Source organism: Delphinus delphis, chromosome 5, assembly GCF_949987515.2.
Source record: "Delphinus delphis chromosome 5, mDelDel1.2, whole genome shotgun sequence".
NCBI lineage: Eukaryota > Metazoa > Chordata > Mammalia > Artiodactyla > Delphinidae > Delphinus > Delphinus delphis.
Window position 1 is genome coordinate 8069392 of NC_082687.1, and position 17849 is coordinate 8087240.

The 17849-nt window shown below is 41.9% G+C and overlaps 1 protein-coding gene across 2 annotated transcripts in view; it reads left to right on the plus strand.

Moving 5' to 3' along the window:
- Positions 1–1044: 1044 nt before the first annotated feature.
- HERC5 (HECT and RLD domain containing E3 ubiquitin protein ligase 5) overlaps positions 1045–17849 on the plus strand; it is a 40895-nt gene continuing 24090 nt past the window's right edge. The window contains exons 1-11 of one of the 2 annotated variants that reach the window (XM_060011978.1): positions 1045–1512; positions 3768–3888; positions 4545–4624; positions 7047–7268; positions 8492–8583; positions 8845–8975; positions 10455–10600; positions 11748–11824; positions 12555–12658; positions 13885–13944; positions 15299–15395. In XM_060011978.1, coding sequence (XP_059867961.1) covers positions 1245–1512; positions 3768–3888; positions 4545–4624; positions 7047–7268; positions 8492–8583; positions 8845–8975; positions 10455–10600; positions 11748–11824; positions 12555–12658; positions 13885–13944; positions 15299–15395 — 1398 coding nt within the window. In that variant the 5' untranslated portion in view covers positions 1045–1244. The remainder of the gene's footprint in view (positions 1513–3767; positions 3889–4544; positions 4625–7046; positions 7269–8491; positions 8584–8844; positions 8976–10454; positions 10601–11747; positions 11825–12554; positions 12659–13884; positions 13945–15298; positions 15396–17849) is intronic. The other variant, XM_060011979.1, reaches the window with a different exon arrangement.

Below are 17849 nucleotides of genomic sequence, written 5' to 3' on the forward strand. Positions count from 1 at the left end.
ACCACCAAATAAGAGACAGAGATCAGCACTAATAAGCACCTGAAAAAATGCTAAATATCATTAATCGTTAGGGAAATGGAAATTAAAACTGCGATAAGATAGTACTCTAGACTACCTGAATTGCTAAAATTAAAAAGACTGACCAAACCAAATGTCGGCAAGGATACAGAGGGACTGGAGCTCCCATAAACTGCTGGATGGAATGCAAAATAGTATAGCACTTTAGAAAAGTTTGGTAGTTTCTTAAAATGATATTCATGTACTTACCATATGACACAGCAATTCCATTTTTAGGTATTTACCCCAAAGAAATGAAAACATTTATCCACTCAAAGACTTGTTCACAGTGTTCACAGCACTTCTATTCTCTGTGGGCACAAACCGGAAAGGACTGAAAAGCCTGCCTATTGGTAAATGGATAAAGAAATTGTGGTATATCCATATAATAGAATACCACTCAATAACAAAGAGGGAACTACTGATGAAACACTACAGGATGAATCTCAAAAGCCTTATGCTAAGTGAAAAAAGTCAGACACAAAAGACTGCACAAGTTTGAGTCCATTCCTAAGAAACTCTAGAAAAGGCAAAGATTTATTGACAGCAGATCAGTGGTTGCAGGGATCGCAGCGTGGGCCGTGGTACGGTACGGCACTAGTTTCACCACAAGACTGCTGGCAGAGCCCCCAACAGAATGCTTAACAACTTTCAGCTCTCCGGGCCACCATAGTTTCTGGAAATTCTGCACGTCCGTCTGTGTCAGGGCTCCTCCTAGTGGAATTGCAGTGTTTCTTCGAAGGCCACCTTGTCCAGTTCAGGTGGCTACTGCCCGCCCGAGGACACCTTCTCAGCCCTGCCCACCCACCTCTTCACCGGCCAGCTTCCTGTTTATTCTGGCCACCGTCCAAGCCAGTCGTGAGTCATAGAATTTCCCTTTAACTTTTCCTTTTCGATTCCGCCCACTTAAAAAAAAAAAAAGGCAGTTTCGATTCTCTCTGACACTGCCGGCTCCGCCCCCAAACAGCACATTGGAAGCCCGGCGTCGGGGCAGGGGCGGGGTAGGGAGGCTGCGGGTCCTCGACGCTGTCGTGCGTTGCGCTCGTTCCGCCTCCGCACCGCGACGCTTCGTGGCCCGTGGGCGCTCTCGCAGCGGCCGTCTCCCCCATTCCTTGCCTCGCCACAGCTCGGTCTCTTCCGAAGGTCTGGAGAGCGGAGGCACTGCCGTGGAGCCCGGGAAAACGGTGATGGAGCGGAGGCCATCGAGGAGGTCGCGGGGCGGCGGCGCGCGCTTGGCGCCCGGGCTAGTCCCCGCGTCCCGGCCCGCGGAGCTGCGGGGTGCGAAGCTCTGGCTCTTCCCCAGCGCCGACCCGCTCCGCAGCGCGCTGTCCCGGAGGACCGAGGCGACGCGCCAGATGTGCTGCACGCGCGAACGCCTGGCTGTGCTGGAGCGCGGCGGCGCCGGCGTCGAGGTCCACCAGCTGCCGGCGGGGAGCGACGGCGCCAGGAAGCCGAGTGAGTGGGGCGGCGCAGCGCCCGCTCGGCCCTCCCGCCGCGGGCTGGGGGTGTGAGTGCGGTGGGCTGCCGGGGTCGGAGTCGCGGTCGGGGCCAGCAGGGACGCTTCTCTAAAGAGTGGCCCGACTTGTGGGTGTGCAGTCCTTCTCTCACCGCGAAGGACATTCAGAAGGGGACCCGACGCCGCAGCGGTCGGCGGAGGCCGCAGACGCGCTTCGGCCCGGGGGCTTTTCGCGCTTGGCTCGTGCAGCATCCCTGCGCTCTCCCCGCCCCGAGCCCGGTGGGCGTGGAGTTTGGCGGGGTGGTGGCGAGGAGTAGTCGGCTGCGTCCGCCAACCGCACGGAGGGAGTGTACCGGCAGCATCTTAATCTCAGCCAGCCCTCCTCTGTCGTTGGTTTCTGTTCCAAGTGTGTTTCTCACTGACCCCTTTTTCGGTCCGCTCCTATTTGGAGTCTTTGGAGAACGTCTTTCGCGTTATCTTGTTCTCAGTGACGATGTTTGCAGGCATTTTAAAGAGTGCTTTCAGTTGCACTTCTCCGTGGTAAACTCTGTAGAGATTAGGTCCGGTGTCCGTAGCTCCCATTCTACAGGTGGGCGGGAAAGCAAATGGCCACACACTTAACTGAAAAATTTGCCCTTCTGTTGAGTGAAGAACATGATATTTTACTTTTGTTCGTTTTACTTTTAACTTGAGCGGAGTCGAGGTTTTTTTTTCTGTGGGTCATTCGCATTTCTTTTTGGTGAACTGCCTGTTCATTTATATCTTTGCCTGGCTTTTTAAAAAATTGAGTTGTCGGGCTTCCCTGGTGGCGCAGTGGTTGAGAGTCCGCCTGCCGATGCAGGGGACACGGGTTCGTGCCCCGGTCCGGGAGGATCCTACATGCCGCGGAGCGGCTGGGCCCGTGAGCCATGGCCGCTGAGCCTGCGCATCCGGAGCCTGTGCTCCGCAACGGGAGAGGCCACAGCAGTGAGAGGCCCGCGTACCACAAAAAAAAAAAAAAGAAAATATTGAGTTGTCATCTTTTTCGTATTTATTTCGAAGAGTTTTTGAATATTGAGTTAGAGGAGCCTTTTGTCGGTCATATATGTTGTAAAATTTTCCCCGACTTGCTTTTAGCTAAGGTTATTTTATTGTCTACTTCATCAATATTTTACGGAGGCTTATGCATTTTGTGTTATGTTAGAAAGCCATTCACAATCCTATTTCTTTTTTTAATGTTCTCATCTTTATACAAATTTTAAGATTTTACTTTTAAACCTAAAATTTTTGATACACTTGGAAATTATTTTGACTTAAGGAATGAAGTAGGGGGATCTAGATTGATTTGTTTCTCCAAACTGGCTAGCCGAATGTCCCAATACCTTTTTTTGAATAAACCCTCCTTTTTTTCAACTGATTTGAAATGCTGGGTCTCTAAAAAACTTTAGTCTGTTGGGCGATTTCTTCTTTATTACCAAACTGTTTTGGTTCTCTTAGCATTTTTATTATGAAGTCGTTTGTGCTTTGATATTTTTACATGAATAAATTTTTTTTCGTTAGAACTGAAAACTGAAACAGGGTCCCAAATCTATCCTACTTTTTGTGAACAAATTAAATAAGAGTAAATGGCATAGTGGACAGTTTTAAATCTTTAACTTTTATAAAGGGCTAAATATGCGCTAATGCCAATAACAATTCTTTTAACAACATCCTTTTTAAAAATCGTCCCCCCAAACCAAATGTCTCCTTTTAAGAATATAGGCCTTGGCTTCTAGATGGAGCGTCAGGAGGGGTTTATTATTGTTATTTGTTTTGTTTTTGGAAAGAATACACAATATATTTACTTTTTAAATTAGTTGTGGGGGCTTCCCTGGTGGCGCAGTGGTTGGGAGTCCACCTGCCGATGCAGGGGACACGGGTTCGTGCCCCGGTCCGGGAAGATCTCACATGCCACGGAGCGGCTGGGCCCGTGAGCCATGGCCGCTGAGCATGCGCGTCCGGAGCCTGTGCTCCGCAACGGGAGAGGTGACAACAGTGAGAGGCCCGCGTACCAAAAAAAAAAAAAAAAAAGAGTTGTGTTGTCCAAAAATTAAGGTATATTTTCTTAACAGCCTTTTTCATTTCTAGCTCTTCAAATTTAGTTTCTCTTTCTGAACTTCTTGAACAGGAATCTAAAAGCAAACTTTTCCCAGGTGTTTTAAGTGTATTATGATGAAATGCATAATAATAGTGGGTAACAGAATGGTGACAGCTCCTGGTTGGATTTGCTCTGCAGAGTGCATTAAGTTAGGGAAAAAAATGAAGATACATTCCATGGACCAAGGAGCAGAGCACATGCTGGTTCTCTCCTCAGATGGAAAACCATTTGAGTACAACTATAGCATAAAACATGCAAGGTAAGGAAGGTTTTTTCTTTTATTAAAAATTATTTAAATTTTACTCAAAAGGCAATCATAATTTTTGTTGGAAGATGTTACTTTATATGATCCTTGTCGCCTGCTTTATACAGTGACATCTTAAGTAAATGGTGAATTCTATCAATGAACTAGAAATCAATTTATGTCTCCCATTGCATGCACCATGTGTTGCTTTGGCATTTAAAGGAAATGATTGCTTAGTCCACGTAGCCCCAAACTGGACTTGCACATTCATTAACTCATTTAACCCTCATAATAATACTATAAGTTATATTTACAGAAATAGTTTTCAACCTTGGGAAAAAATGAATTATCATGGAATGATTTGTGAGACTTTTTACTAGTAGATCATGTGAATTAGAAGTTATTTTCATCTTGTATTATTCCTGCATCATAAAATTATTGTTCGCAAAAGTGTCTTAGAATCATCTTACCACAGTTTTGTAATGCACATTATTTTCTTTTTAAGCCACTAATTAAAGCATGTTATTATTATAATAATTTTAGATGTGCTGAATGTGAAGCAGTAAATTTAATGTTTTGAGCTTCAGTCCTAATTAAATACAGTTAATAATTCTTACATCAATGTTGTGACTTCCATTATGTGATCAATATAAAACATTTTCTTTCATCAGGTTTCAGTGCATTTTACAAGAAAAAAATAATATAATTCAGATCACATGCGGAGATTATCATTCGCTTGCACTCTCAAAAGGTACTTTTCTGGAATATTAATTGTTTCTTAGAGGGAGCGAATGTGTGTGTGTATAGAACTAGTAGAATGTATGTGCTTCACTTTGTAAGAGGACAGAAGTATGGTTTTGAATGTGATATGGTCTAGAGCACTACTAAAGGAGATACAAAATTAGAATTCTTGAACCTATAAAATCTTCAGGTTTTCATAATTACTATTCCTACCTTTTCTTCTGTCAAAGGACAAAACTAAAACAATTTGGTAACGAGTTTGATGTCCTTTATTTAAGGGAAAAGAACCCATGGATTGAGAGTGTACAGGGCTTCACAAGCAGTGGAACAGTCTTCCCGAGGGGTTTCGGGCAAGGGCGAGTTTAGTGTCAGAAGCCTCAACGCGGAAACCGGGCGTGATCGGCTAAGGTTGCGTGGCTGACATTTAGAAAGATCAAGGAACAAGGAAATCAGTGTAGAGCGCAGCGTCGACGTGGTGCTTGGGGATTGGCTGACTGCATATGCTGTGTTTCTGGTCAAGGAGAGCATTTACAGGGGCATGAAAGTTTGGTTTGGTGACATGGAACCTGGGCTACCTCTTGGGCCTAGAGCTTTATTTCAGAAGTTCCATGTTTTTTTATTTTTCAAATATGAAACAGTGAAAATATTCTGAATAATCAAAATCTCCTCTCTGGAAGCAGGACCAGGCATGGTCCACCCTTTTCCAGAACTTTCTTCCCTTTTCCTAGTGCTCTTCTAGCTCCCATGATGGGAGCTCAGAATCCCTTGGGTCTGCTTTTATGACCAGTTTGCAGGCCTCTGACGTGTTTTAACATTACCTTTTGAATTCAGAGATTCTCCCCAGCCCTTTATTACTTCCTGTTTCTTATCAGATACCATAATGGTAGGGAAGGGAAGTAGTGAATATGGAGTGTTTCCTGAAGAAACTTGACCTAATTAAGACAGGAAGGCGATAGAGGGGGGAATTCAGGATCAAGGAAATGTTTTAAATACGTAGGACAGATATAAACATAAACTGAATGAAAGCTGGAATTCAAGGGAAGTAAGTAATCAAGTATTTGACCTGTACTGAAGGCCCTGCTAAGGTTTGAGTGTATAAAACTTGTATTGGAAAAAACTGGTTGTTTGAGTTCATCCATTTATGAACAGATCTTTCAGTAAACTGTATCTACCATGTTGAGGTTGTGAAGATGAGACAGACACACTGTGCCTTCAAGAAGCCCAGGATCTAGGGATGTGGGGCGAAGGGGTTGTTCAGGGTTTGTAATTGGTAAATCACAATCTAGGAAGAATGAAAGTTGGGAAAGCAAGAAAGAGAACTACTGATCGTTCTTAGTCGTATCATAATATTCCTGGTGGCTGATAGGCATGTGATAATTACGTTTGAAGGAAAACCTCTGTCTCCCACCAGGTCCTGCTCAGTAAAGATTAAATCTCCGATATATTCTTTTAGACCCCATTAGATACTGTCGTCTCTATTAGATAATATCTAAGAACTTTTCTTTAAAAACATGATCCAATGTGTATAGGTATGACTGATTCACTTTGCTGTACACCTGAAACTAGCACAACATTGTGAATCAACTATACTCCAATAAAAATTTTTAAAATAAATAAGTAAAATAAAAATATGTTCCATATATTCAATTAATGGAAGAAGATGCTCACTCTTTCAAAATACTGTGCTGCAGTTTTCAATGTATTTTTAAGGTATTTATTTGGCATCTTAAGGCACTTGGGAGAGGGAAAGAAAGAAAAGTAGTTTTAGGTTTTATTTTCCCAAATGTAGAATGTTTCTATCTTTCATGGGCCCATCCTGTGGGATTTTTAACATAAGTGTTTCTTGAATTTGATTATAATATATTCAGATAGCTTTATTCTTTGTCCGTTCGGGCTGCTATGACAAAAATAGACTGGGTGGCTTAAACAACAGAAATTTATTTCTCACGGTTCTGGAGGTAGAAGTGCAAAGTCAGGGTTCCAGCAGGTTCGGTGTCTACTGAGGGCCAGTTTTCTAACAGGTGGAGAGAGAGGACGAGGGAGCTCTCTGGGGACCCATTTGTGAGGGCGTTAACCCCATTCATGAGTGCCCCCCACCTCGCCATCTCATCTAATTCTAGTCACCGCCCAAAGGCCTCACCTCCTAATACCGTCACACTGAGGGTTAGGATTTCAACGTAGGAGTTTTGGGGGGACACAGACATTCAGTTCATAGCACTACCCTTTGAGGTAAGAGGTAAGGAATTGTAACTGTCATTGCTAAAGTGAAGGTTCTGGTTTTTCTGACCCAGACATGAGAGGATCTGGGCAGTCTTGTCAGTTTGAATGGAGGAGATCATGATGGTATAGTATGGATAGCACATAATGTCCTAGGGTGATGTCTGCTGCATTTTAAACTTAACTAAGACAGCGTTTTCTCTGTTTACGTCAAGGTGGTGAGCTTTTTGCGTGGGGACAGAACTCAGACGGCCAGCTTGGAGTTGGAAGAGGATTTGCCTCGGTCCCTACACCGCAGATCGTGGAGCACCTCTCAGGAGTCCCCTTGGTTCAGATTTCTGCAGGAGAAGCCCACAGCATGGCCTTATCCATGTCGGGAAACATTTACTCATGGGGAAGAAATGATTGTGGACAGCTGGGCCTGGGCCACACCGACAGTATGGAAACATATTTTCTAATTCATATTCTAAACAAATATATATTTGTCATGTAAGAGATGAATGTACCACAGACTTCCCTGGCAAAAATGATTCAGATCCCCACTTTCATTAGCACTGATCTCCCCGGTTATCTCTCTGTCTTCAGGGCAGAATCGGTCTAAACGACATGCATGCGCAGGGTGCCGGTCATGGCTGTAATTGAGACGTGTGTCAGGGCCAAGTGGGAAAAAGGGAAAGAGCATTGGGCTGGGGATCAGAATACCTGGGCTTTGATTCCCACTTGAAGTTAACTAATTTCAGGACCTACCCAAGTCACTTACTTTTCTCTAGGTCTTATTTTCTTTTTCTGTAAAGTGATGAGTTTGGATGAAGTGACCTTCAAGGTACTTGTGCACTTAAATGTCTATTATTCCAATTACATTAGGACAAAAGGATACTAAAATTCTATTTAGAAACTCACCTGTCCCAGTCTCATAAGGTATTCATTACATCTGTACACACACACGAAAACACAACAATTTGCGTTGTTGAGCTACCCCTACAAAGCAGATGGCAATATCTCTGATTACCCCAAACACCTTGTTAGAGATTTCAGGTGTGGCAAACTCAGCTGCTTCATTAGCTGTGGTGATGAACACGTTCCCCCCAGAGTTACTGATCAGATAACTGCATTTCTGCCTCACATGGTCCAATGCTAGTTACTCAGGAGAACCTGTAAGTCAGTGTTAGAAAAATACTCAGAGGAGGAAAAGGAATAAAGGACAGTTGAACTTATTTTTGCTGAATCTCTAAGTGCTTGGACAAGAAAATAATCGTGAAAGAGAGAAGAGGTAGTGGAAGGGAAGGACAGTGTAGTAGAGACTTTGAAAGAAAAAAAGAAGCTTTATGTTCATTCAAAGGGTAATGCTAGATGGGACTTGGAAATATCAGGTATGCTTCAATGAAGGCTAATCAGGTCAGGTTCAAAAGAGAAGAAGGGGCTCTGGGAAGTGAAAGGGACACTTTCACAGGTGAGGGCCCCCGACTGTGGCCCTTTGACCACTGCCCACCTCTGCTTTTAGACCTAAATGTACCAACACACAGCCTTTCTTGTCAGTGTGTTAGGAGCTGTTGTGATGGGCCTAGAGGAAGTGGTCTGGGTATTTTATCAGTAGGTGGAACTCTAGTGTGAAATTCACCATTTCCTTTGGGTCACTTGAACTCTTCTTTCCCTTGCCTAGATAAAGATTCTCCTTGCCTTATTGAAATGCTGGACAATCAGAAAGTTGAATTTCTCGCTTGTGGTGGCTCTCACACTGCCCTGCTAACAAAGGTGCGTTACCCTTGTCTCTCTGACTGTAATTCCAGGAGAGCACTTGGTAGTGGAGAAAGCACTAGAACCTGGAGATGTGGGCAGCTGGCGTTTCCCAGGGAAGAAAGGTCACCACTGCCCACACGCAGGACTGTCCTGATCACTGGGGGGCTTTGCTTTGATGGTGATTTTATTGATTTTTCACTGACGGCTTTGCATCAGTGAGTGTTTACTTCTGTGTCATATTTCTCTAGAATCTGATATGAAGTTCCCTTTCTTTAGGGTGGGCTGGTGTTTACTTTTGGTGCTGGAAAGTATGGGCAACTCGGTCACAATTCAACACAGAATGAGTTAAGACCCTGTTTGGTAACTGGACTCGTGGGGAATAGAGTGACCCAGATAGCATGTGGAAGGTGAGTTGTAAAGTGTCAATGAAAATTGGTAAGATGTGCACAGTAAATTTAGATAGGTAGTTTAATAAAATGTCCATCGAGTTTCTTTGATTGAAATAAAGGTATCAGACATTTTCAGATAGGTGAAGATGCTTAATTTTACATTATTAGACAATCATAATAAATATTTTACTATAGATATTTACTTTCATTGATTTTTTTTAATGTGTAAATATATTTACTTTCTGTTGGTCCTTTAGTGAAATACCTTTGTAACTGTTCGAATGCACTTTTATCTTAAAAAAAAAAGTTATTTATTTGGAAAAAAATGAACAAACATGAGTTAGAAAGGTTTATCCATTGATATCATCACTCCATCTCTGCATCGACCAAAGGAACATCGTCACCACTTTGGATTTTTCGTAACATACATTCCTCCGAGTAGCATGTGTTACGGAAGGAGTCCTCACCTTAGAAATGTCTTACTGCAAACCAGGCAGTACCCCTGCTAACACAGGAGAATTCACTGGAAAGACACAAGACTCACTGAAAGCTACTACACTGATGGTCACTTTTATTACAAGAGGAGGATACAAGTTAGAACCAGTCAAAGGAAGAGATGCATAAGACAGAGTCTAGAAGGGGTCCAAATGAGGAGCTTCTGGTGTCCACTCCCCTTGGAGCCATGGGCCGTGTTACCTCCTCCCAGCCTGATACATGACTGAAGAATATTGCCAACCAGGGACGCTCACCCAAGTCCAGGGTTGTTATTGGGGTTTCATTGCTTAGTCATGATTGATTGAATTCTTGCCCATGTAGTTGAACTCAGCCTCCAGCCTCTGTGTATCGAGAGGTTGGGCTTACATACAGCTGGAGGGGCTTCCATGAGCCACCTGGATAAACTATTAGGTGTGGTCTTAGGGGCGGGCCTACCATGAATAACAGAGACACTCCTATCACTTGGAAAATTCTAAGGGTTTAGACATTACCTCCCAGGAAGTGAGGACAAAAGCCAGACCTCGGAGTAAGGCCAGATTCTTTCCTTATACATCTGTATAGTAGGAGAGGCCATCAGGCAAATCAGTAAGAACATCAGCATGATAAAGGTCTTTGGGAAATAGAGCGGGAGCTCGGGGAGGATCACCTAATGCTATCTTCTAGGATGGGGAGGGGAGGGACTCAGAGATGGCTTCCAGAAGGTGGGGACTCAAGCCAGGACCTAAAGAAGGAGTAGAAGGCAAGAGGTGGTGCTTGTTCTGACGAAGGGAACGTCATTTGCCAGGGTGCAGCCTCGTGGCCTTCAGCACGCTTAGGGGTTCCAAAATCATCTCAGCCACACATGAGTGGTTTCTTAGTTTCTAGGTGGCTGATGTCATCCACTGGAAGTCGGTTAGCTGTTTCCCTGACCGAGTAGCGTAATTTCTTCAGTTTACCGGATTGCTGCATACTCTAATCATTGTGGATAATTGAGAACGGACCATATGTGTTTTCGTTTAATAGGCAGCACACACTTGCCTATGTTTCTGATTTGGGGAAGGTCTTTTCTTTTGGTTCTGGAAAAGAAGGACAACTGGGGAACGGTGGAACACATAATCAGCTGATACCGTGTCCCATGAAATTGTCATCAAAGGAAGAACTCACATTTGGTAAGTTCTTGAGGAGCACAGGATTCGGCACGAATACCTTGGTTGAGAAACTGATTGTTCTAAGTGTGTAATGTGGGCAAGAAAAGAAGTGTCTGACTGTGAAGGGAGGTTTTCTAAACATTGCTTTCATTCGTTTACTTGTAACCAGCGTAACACAGCCAATCTAATTTATCAAGTCGAAATAACCATTAGTTTTCTCTTAGCCCTTCAGGTTAAGATTAATGTGGATTTAAAACGATACAACATAAAATAGACTGTATGGGTTCAGAGGCCTATGCAGCCTCTGATTCCAGTTTTCAAGGGACCTATTAATTCCATAGTGATTGTTCTTCTTACCTGATTAAATTGACTCATAATCGTATAAAACCCTCAGAATGATGAGCAGCTGACATATGCCAGGCAGTGTAAACTGTGCCTAGCTCACCGGCCCTTAAACAGTTCCAGGAGATGTGTCCTCTCAGTTGTCTTCTGCTGGAGGGTGCAGAGACTCGGAGGGCGGAAGGTTAGCCCGGGAAGGGTTGTGGCTGGACACGTGAACTGTGCCCTGTGTAACTCTAGAGCCTTCGCTCTGAGACGTTCCACTGTAGAAGTGCCTCGGAGCCCTTGGGTCACTTGTTTCTGAAAGCTTAGTGGTGACCGGAAGTACCAGAATTCTCTCAGTTCTTCTGGGGAAATGAACAGTCGGGTTACTTCCTTAAGCAGATCAAGTATTATATCTGATTTCTTATAACCACTTGCATAGGCTTTTGAAGTACTTAACATCCTTCACAGCCAGTAGTCGTTGATTAAATCTTGAGTTGTAGAATAATAAATAGGGTTTTTAGTAAGAGGCGCTGAATTAAACCAGGGAACAGTTAACTAATCAAGTATTTGTTTGACTGTGTTGTATATATAAGCATTTATGTTAATTATGTGTATTAAACTGATAGCATGTTGCCGACCTTGCGAACCATCTATGTTTGCTAACTAGACTTTACTCTGAAGTAGATATGTATTTCTGCTTTATCGGTAGGAAATGTACTGAGTCTTTGTCTGTCAGAAAGGTAAAAGGACTCAGTTTAAGAAGAATCTGAAATTATTTAGGCCGAGTGTGTATATTTGTATCAGATGAGTTTCTAAACTCTTATTTTTTGTAAATCCCTTTCAGAAAGCCATACCTCAGAAAAGGAGTTAATAATGATTGCTGGAGGAGATCAAAGCATTTTGCTTTGGGTGGAAAAAGAGGTAAAAATAGATCTCTAGAAGTTTTATAACTTGGTATTTTAAGCAACACAGAAGGTTCTAGAATCTAGATGTGGTGAATTCCAAAATCATCAGGTTACCAGGCTGAGTTTGGGGAATGGTTAGACGTTATCGATCCTTTATTGTCTAAACTACCTACGTATTTACTCACAAAAGTCAGCAGATTTGCCCTTAGTGTATGTCAGATACGTGTGATTTCCTTAGACTCTGCTTACCTTTCGGGGGGCTCCTTGCCAAGAGCATTTTGGTCAGGGTGCTAGTGAACCAGCAGGTTGATGTTCTGAAGTGACTTTGCCGGCCAGTACTAAAAAAGACCCGAGGTTTATAGTCTTATGAATACTCAGTCTGTAACCTCCATATCCTACTCCACCAAGGCAAACTGAGTTCCTGCCACTTCTGTACCCAGTCCTTTAGGATCTCTCCACTCAAAGCTGTCCGATGTTCAGTCTAATCTGATCATACCCGTACAAAGTGTTCAGTGTTGGGGCAATCAGAGAAACTTACTTTGGATCTAAGCACCCTTGGACAAGAAATTGGCAACCAGACAAATAAATGATTGATTGTTCCTTGGTAGAATCTTACTTGATGATTTTTGCAGAGCTGTGTTATCCATGCTTAGTATTACTCTCTATCCCTAGAACGTGCCTAAGAGTTGGATACCTATTTCTGTGGTGTCTAAGTTACTGTATTTTACTATTTTGTTTGTTTACAGAATTCCTATGTTAATCTGAGGAGGAGAATTCCTACCTTGAATGAAGGCACTGTAAAGAGATGGATTGCTGATGTGGGGACTAAACAGTGGCAGAATACAAAAAGGTGCACCCTAAGTGTCTGTCTGCTCATATACCTCTCTAAAGCAGTGTTTCCCCAACTGGTTCTGCACGATACAGAGATGTGAGATTTTGTGGTCCGCTAGTGGTCCATTAGTCAGAGATCTGCAGAGAAACAGAACCAATAGGGTGTGTTTGAGGGTGGTGGGGAGAGATTTTAAGGAATTGACTCATGCAATTGTAGGAGATGGCAAGTACAAAATCTCTGAGGCAGGACAGCAGGCTGGAGACCCAGGGAAGAGTTGATATTGCAGCTTGAGTCCCAAGGTAGTCTGGAGGCAGAATTCCCTCTTCCTCTGGAGACCTTAGACTTTTTCTCTTAAGGCCTTCAACTGATTGGATGAGGCCCACCCACATTATGGAGGGTAATCTGCTTTTCTCACAGTCTTCTGATTTGAATGTTAATCTCATCTAAAAAATACCTTCATAGCGACATCTAGATTGGTGTCTGATCAAATCTCTGGGTACCATGGCCTAGCCAAGTTGACACATACAATTTAGCATGTAAGCTCCATGGGGGCGTCTTTCTTTACTGCAGGACTTCTCTGGGCCTTTGATATGTTTAATTGTGACACTGCGCAGGAAATAGAGTCTACAGTTTCTGAACCCTCGTTGACTTTAGGGCCTCTTGTTTGTTGAGCTGTTATTCACAGCTGAACAGCTTAGGCAACCTTACTCTCAATGGTAGAACTCCTACCATCTGTACAAACTATACTCATTTATACAGGCATTTCCTTTTAGAGACATTTTTAGGTATGGCTTCCTAATTCTGGAAAGTAGTTATACCAAGTAGCTGCATCGTGCAGAGCACAAATGGTCAAGAGCTATTTGTGCAAGTACTTCTATGACACAACTGAACATACATCCCCACCTTTCATTTCTGGTAATTTTTTTTTGTTTCTACTCCAGTGGAATAGAAATAAGTAGGGCTTGGAAAGCTGGGTGGGTTGGGAGTGTTTTATTTGTCCAAGAAAATATCCTAGGTCAAGCCTTATCCCCTTCCCCTCTGGCTTCCCTGAGTACGTATCTTTTTATTTCCCATGTTTGCCTCTGAAACTTTGAGATTTCGCAAATGAGACTTTCAGATGCCCATGGCAATATGCAAATAAATTGGGAGATGGAGGGAGGAATTTGAAGGACAATTTGTCATGTCTCCTGCTACAAGGAGGCATATTCTGATTTGTTTTAACCACCATCTTATTCCTAATATAGGGAAATCAGAGAGATATTTTCATCTCCTGCATGTCTGGCTGGAAGTTTTTTAAGGGAAAGGTAATATATATAATAAATTTAAAATTCTGTTGAAAACACTATGTATCGATAGCATGGTGACTATGTTAATAATACTGTATTGTATGTTTGAAAGTTGCTGAGAGAATAGGTCTTACAAGTTCTCATCACAAGAAAAAAAATGTGTGAGTGTGTGTGGTGATGAATTTTAACTAGACTTGTGATCATTTCACAGCATATGCTATACATATATCAGTGCATTACGTTGTACACACCTGAAACTAATATAATGTTATGTGTCCATTATGTCTCAATTCAAGAAACTGTGATAGATGATAAAGAAAATGGTTTGAGGGTAAAATAATTATGTGTGTCTTTATCTCTTTTTAAAAATTACCTTTTTTTCCCCTACAAAAGCACATATATGCTTGCTGTAGAAAATGTCAAAAAAAAGACATGAAACAAAAAGAAAATGGAAATCAGCCAAAATTCACCACTTAAGCGTAATAGCTAGTGTTTGTATAAATATTTTTTATGCAAATCTGTAGTTTTACAAAAAAGGGGATTATATTGTTTTATACATTTCTTCACGCTTAATACATTTGCCCATTTTTCCATTTTATTCCATTTTTATATTATTCAGTATTTCCCCATAACATCATTTTAGTGGTTGCATGTATTCCATGGGAAGAGTGTACCTTAATTTATTTGATTACTTCCTTATTACTAGATACTAAGGTTTCTTTGAATTTTTAAGTATTATGAAAGAATGACTTTGTACTTCTTTTCCTAAATATTGGTATAATATTTATTTAAAAGAACTTTTTCTGTTTTCAGACACTAAATATATGTATTATTTCACAAAGAATGGGTCTAATTTTAGACAATATATTCAGTCCAGTATAAACGTAGTTCTTGAGTTAAGATAGACATTTCATTAGTAATTTTCTCTTTGATTACTAAAAATTTACTGCTCTGAAACCCCTTTTTTGGTCCCTGCTTGTAGTTCATGTAACTGGAAAACAAGAAATACCTTTACCTTTTTCCTGTGGCTATTTTTTTTTTGTACTGGAAAATAAATACTTATTGATTACTCATTTAAGATAAGACAGTATCTGATGTAAAGTCTGATAGTGTACGTATAGTTAATGCGGCCTTGATACTTTTTGACATTTCAGAAATAATCACATTTTGTCAACTATATTTTCAGTTGTGTTTGTATTCAGTCAAATTTTTATAGTTATTGAAAAGGTGGGAAAAAAGTAATTTTATTAAAATGAAGCAAGCTTGAGAAGAAACTTTTCATCTGGATAAATAATCTAATAAAATATTTAATTTTGAAGTGTCCGTTTTCATTTACTTATTCATCCATTTTTCATTTACCTTCCTTCCACAGAATAGCTGCAGAAACGATGTCTGTTCATTTGGACTTAAATGCAGCAAGGGACACCTTTATGGAGTTAACCCAAAAGGACTGGATTACTAACACGGTGGTATTCTTCAGATTGTTACTTGGAAAAAGAAAATACACTGAAACATTTTTATAAGAACTCAAAATTTCAGAAGAAATATCTTGTTTTCAGATACTCTTTGAGACCCTGTGGCATATATAGATTAAGTTAAACTCAGCTGCCATTCAGGAGTTTCCCCACTTAGGGTGAAACAGCTGGTAGAGGAGGCACTTAGGTTACAAATAATCTAACTAGTTCATCAGTGCCCACACACACATACACGTGTATGTACAGGCACTCCCCTAGAGGGAATGTTTTCAATTTAGGGCTTTAGGACGATGATTAAAAATATTTGTTGAGACTGGTACACTAGAATAAGAACAACATTTTATTTGCAGTTATTTTAAACATAAGTATAGAAATGAAAACACTTTTTCTGATATGAATGTCCCCCTCACCAAGGACTGCCTGGTCTGCACTTCCTTTTCTGTAGGTTCTAGAATATTCTTGTTCTTTCTGGGATTGTTGCTTCTTTGTTTCAGCACTGTTACTACTATCTTTAGGCTTCCCTCTTGGGGATGCTTCAGGCATGCTTCCTTTATGAAGGTAGCCTTTCCTAATGTAGCTTTTATTAATTTATTTCCCTGTTCTACTGTACTGATTGATCTAGGGGTGGTACTGTCTATGTTGTTCTCTCAATCTGTTTCTTTCTGGGTCTCTGGCTCGTTTTTGCGCACGCTCTCTCCCCCTCCTTCACTTCTCTTGGCTCCTCCCACCCCCCATTTGGTCTTTCCTTCTGCTTCTGTGGCTCTTATTCTTTCCCTCTCTGTGTCTCGTGCTTGTTCTCTTCCTGCTCTCACCTCCCTCACCTGGTCTCTTGCTCTGTCTGTCACACTCAGCATTCTGTATCTTAGCTGCAGGTTCTCTCTCGTGCACTCTTTTCTCAAGGGAAGATGGAAAATTTAACTGTGTTAACTTTGGCAGAACCATTGCCCAATGAGGAGTCTGATGTAAAATGGATCCCTAATTATGCACCTTTATCAGGACTCTGCAGCAGTTAGTAGAAAGATCACCAAGAATAGAAAGCCATGTCTGCATCTGTGAAGGGAAGAGGTTGGACCAGTTCATCACCAAGGCTAATTATCCTTAGCTGTGCCAGAACAGGATCATATACAGTGCAAGCGACATAATCACAGAGCAGTCTCCCAGTGGTTCAGATGGGACAGTTGGATCAGAAGACCTGTAATGTTTCTGTTTTGCAATTTCTGTGACATGGACTCACAGACTTGGCCTTCCTTCATTTATTCAGCAAATATTTGAATACTGCTGTGCGTAGGGAACTGTGGTGAGACCCCTGTCTTTAGAGGCTCCTGGTTTAGTGAAGGAGACGGATACCTATGTGCAGCTGTCAGTTGTCTTCCCTAGTTCCCAGCTTAGAACATACTGGGTGTTTAATAAATATTTTTAGATGAATGAATTGATTCATTACCTGGGCAGTGAACGGTCAGCTCTGTTTAGAGTGCTCAAAACAAGGTGCCCAGGGGGAGGGGAGTTTACCAGGTACCTACAGGGGAAGGACATTCCAGGCAGTCAGGAAGGTGTGCACCAAGGCACAAGCTGTGAAACAGTATAACTGGCTTGAGAGCGGTACAGTGGTTCTAAAGGGCTGGGAGGTTCGGGGTTGCGGATGGTGAAGAGCCCAGAGGAAGGAGGCGGGCACGAGCAACCATCAGTTGTGCATATGACTCTGAAGACTGAACCTCGTGGTGGGAGCCCAATAGGATGTTTTGATGTGAAAATAGATAATTGTAAGATTTTGTAGATGTAGAGGTATCATTTAGCTAGTATCTCATAATTTAGTGATTGAGTTTGAGCTTTGGCGTCAGAAAGATCAGGAGAGATTCTCACTTAGCTCTGTGACCCTCAGCAGGTTAATTTCCCTAACGTGCGGAGTTCTCATTTATGAATCGGGGTTAATAATACCATCTATGTTACAGAGAAACGACAAGGATAAATGAACTTATATATGTGAATTACTTAGACAAATAATAAGAACCCTGTAAACACTAGATTATCTTCTTAACGGGCTTTTAGGCAAATTATTACCGTTATCTGAGCCCACAGAACACATAAACATTCAGAATTCCATTTGAATTTTTCTTCAACACGTGCATTCTGAATTGGGGAAACTAAGAAGATTGGAAGGGCTAGAAACTAGAGTTTGGTGGAGAGAGTTTGTGATGAGACAGGTGATTCTGTGAGAAGGTAACAGGAAACCATGCGGATTTTCGTTGTTTTTGTTTGTTTTTTATTTTTGTTTTGCTTTGGGAGATTCTGACACATCCTCTTTAAAAAATGAGGTGTGCTAGTGGAACTGGAGGGAAGAATGTGGACCATGATTGGGAGGGCTGCCTTTTAGTTCTGAGTCCATCCAGTATAATCTTGCACATGTGATTTCTTCTTGATCTCCTTCGTGAACCCCAACAATTGGACGGA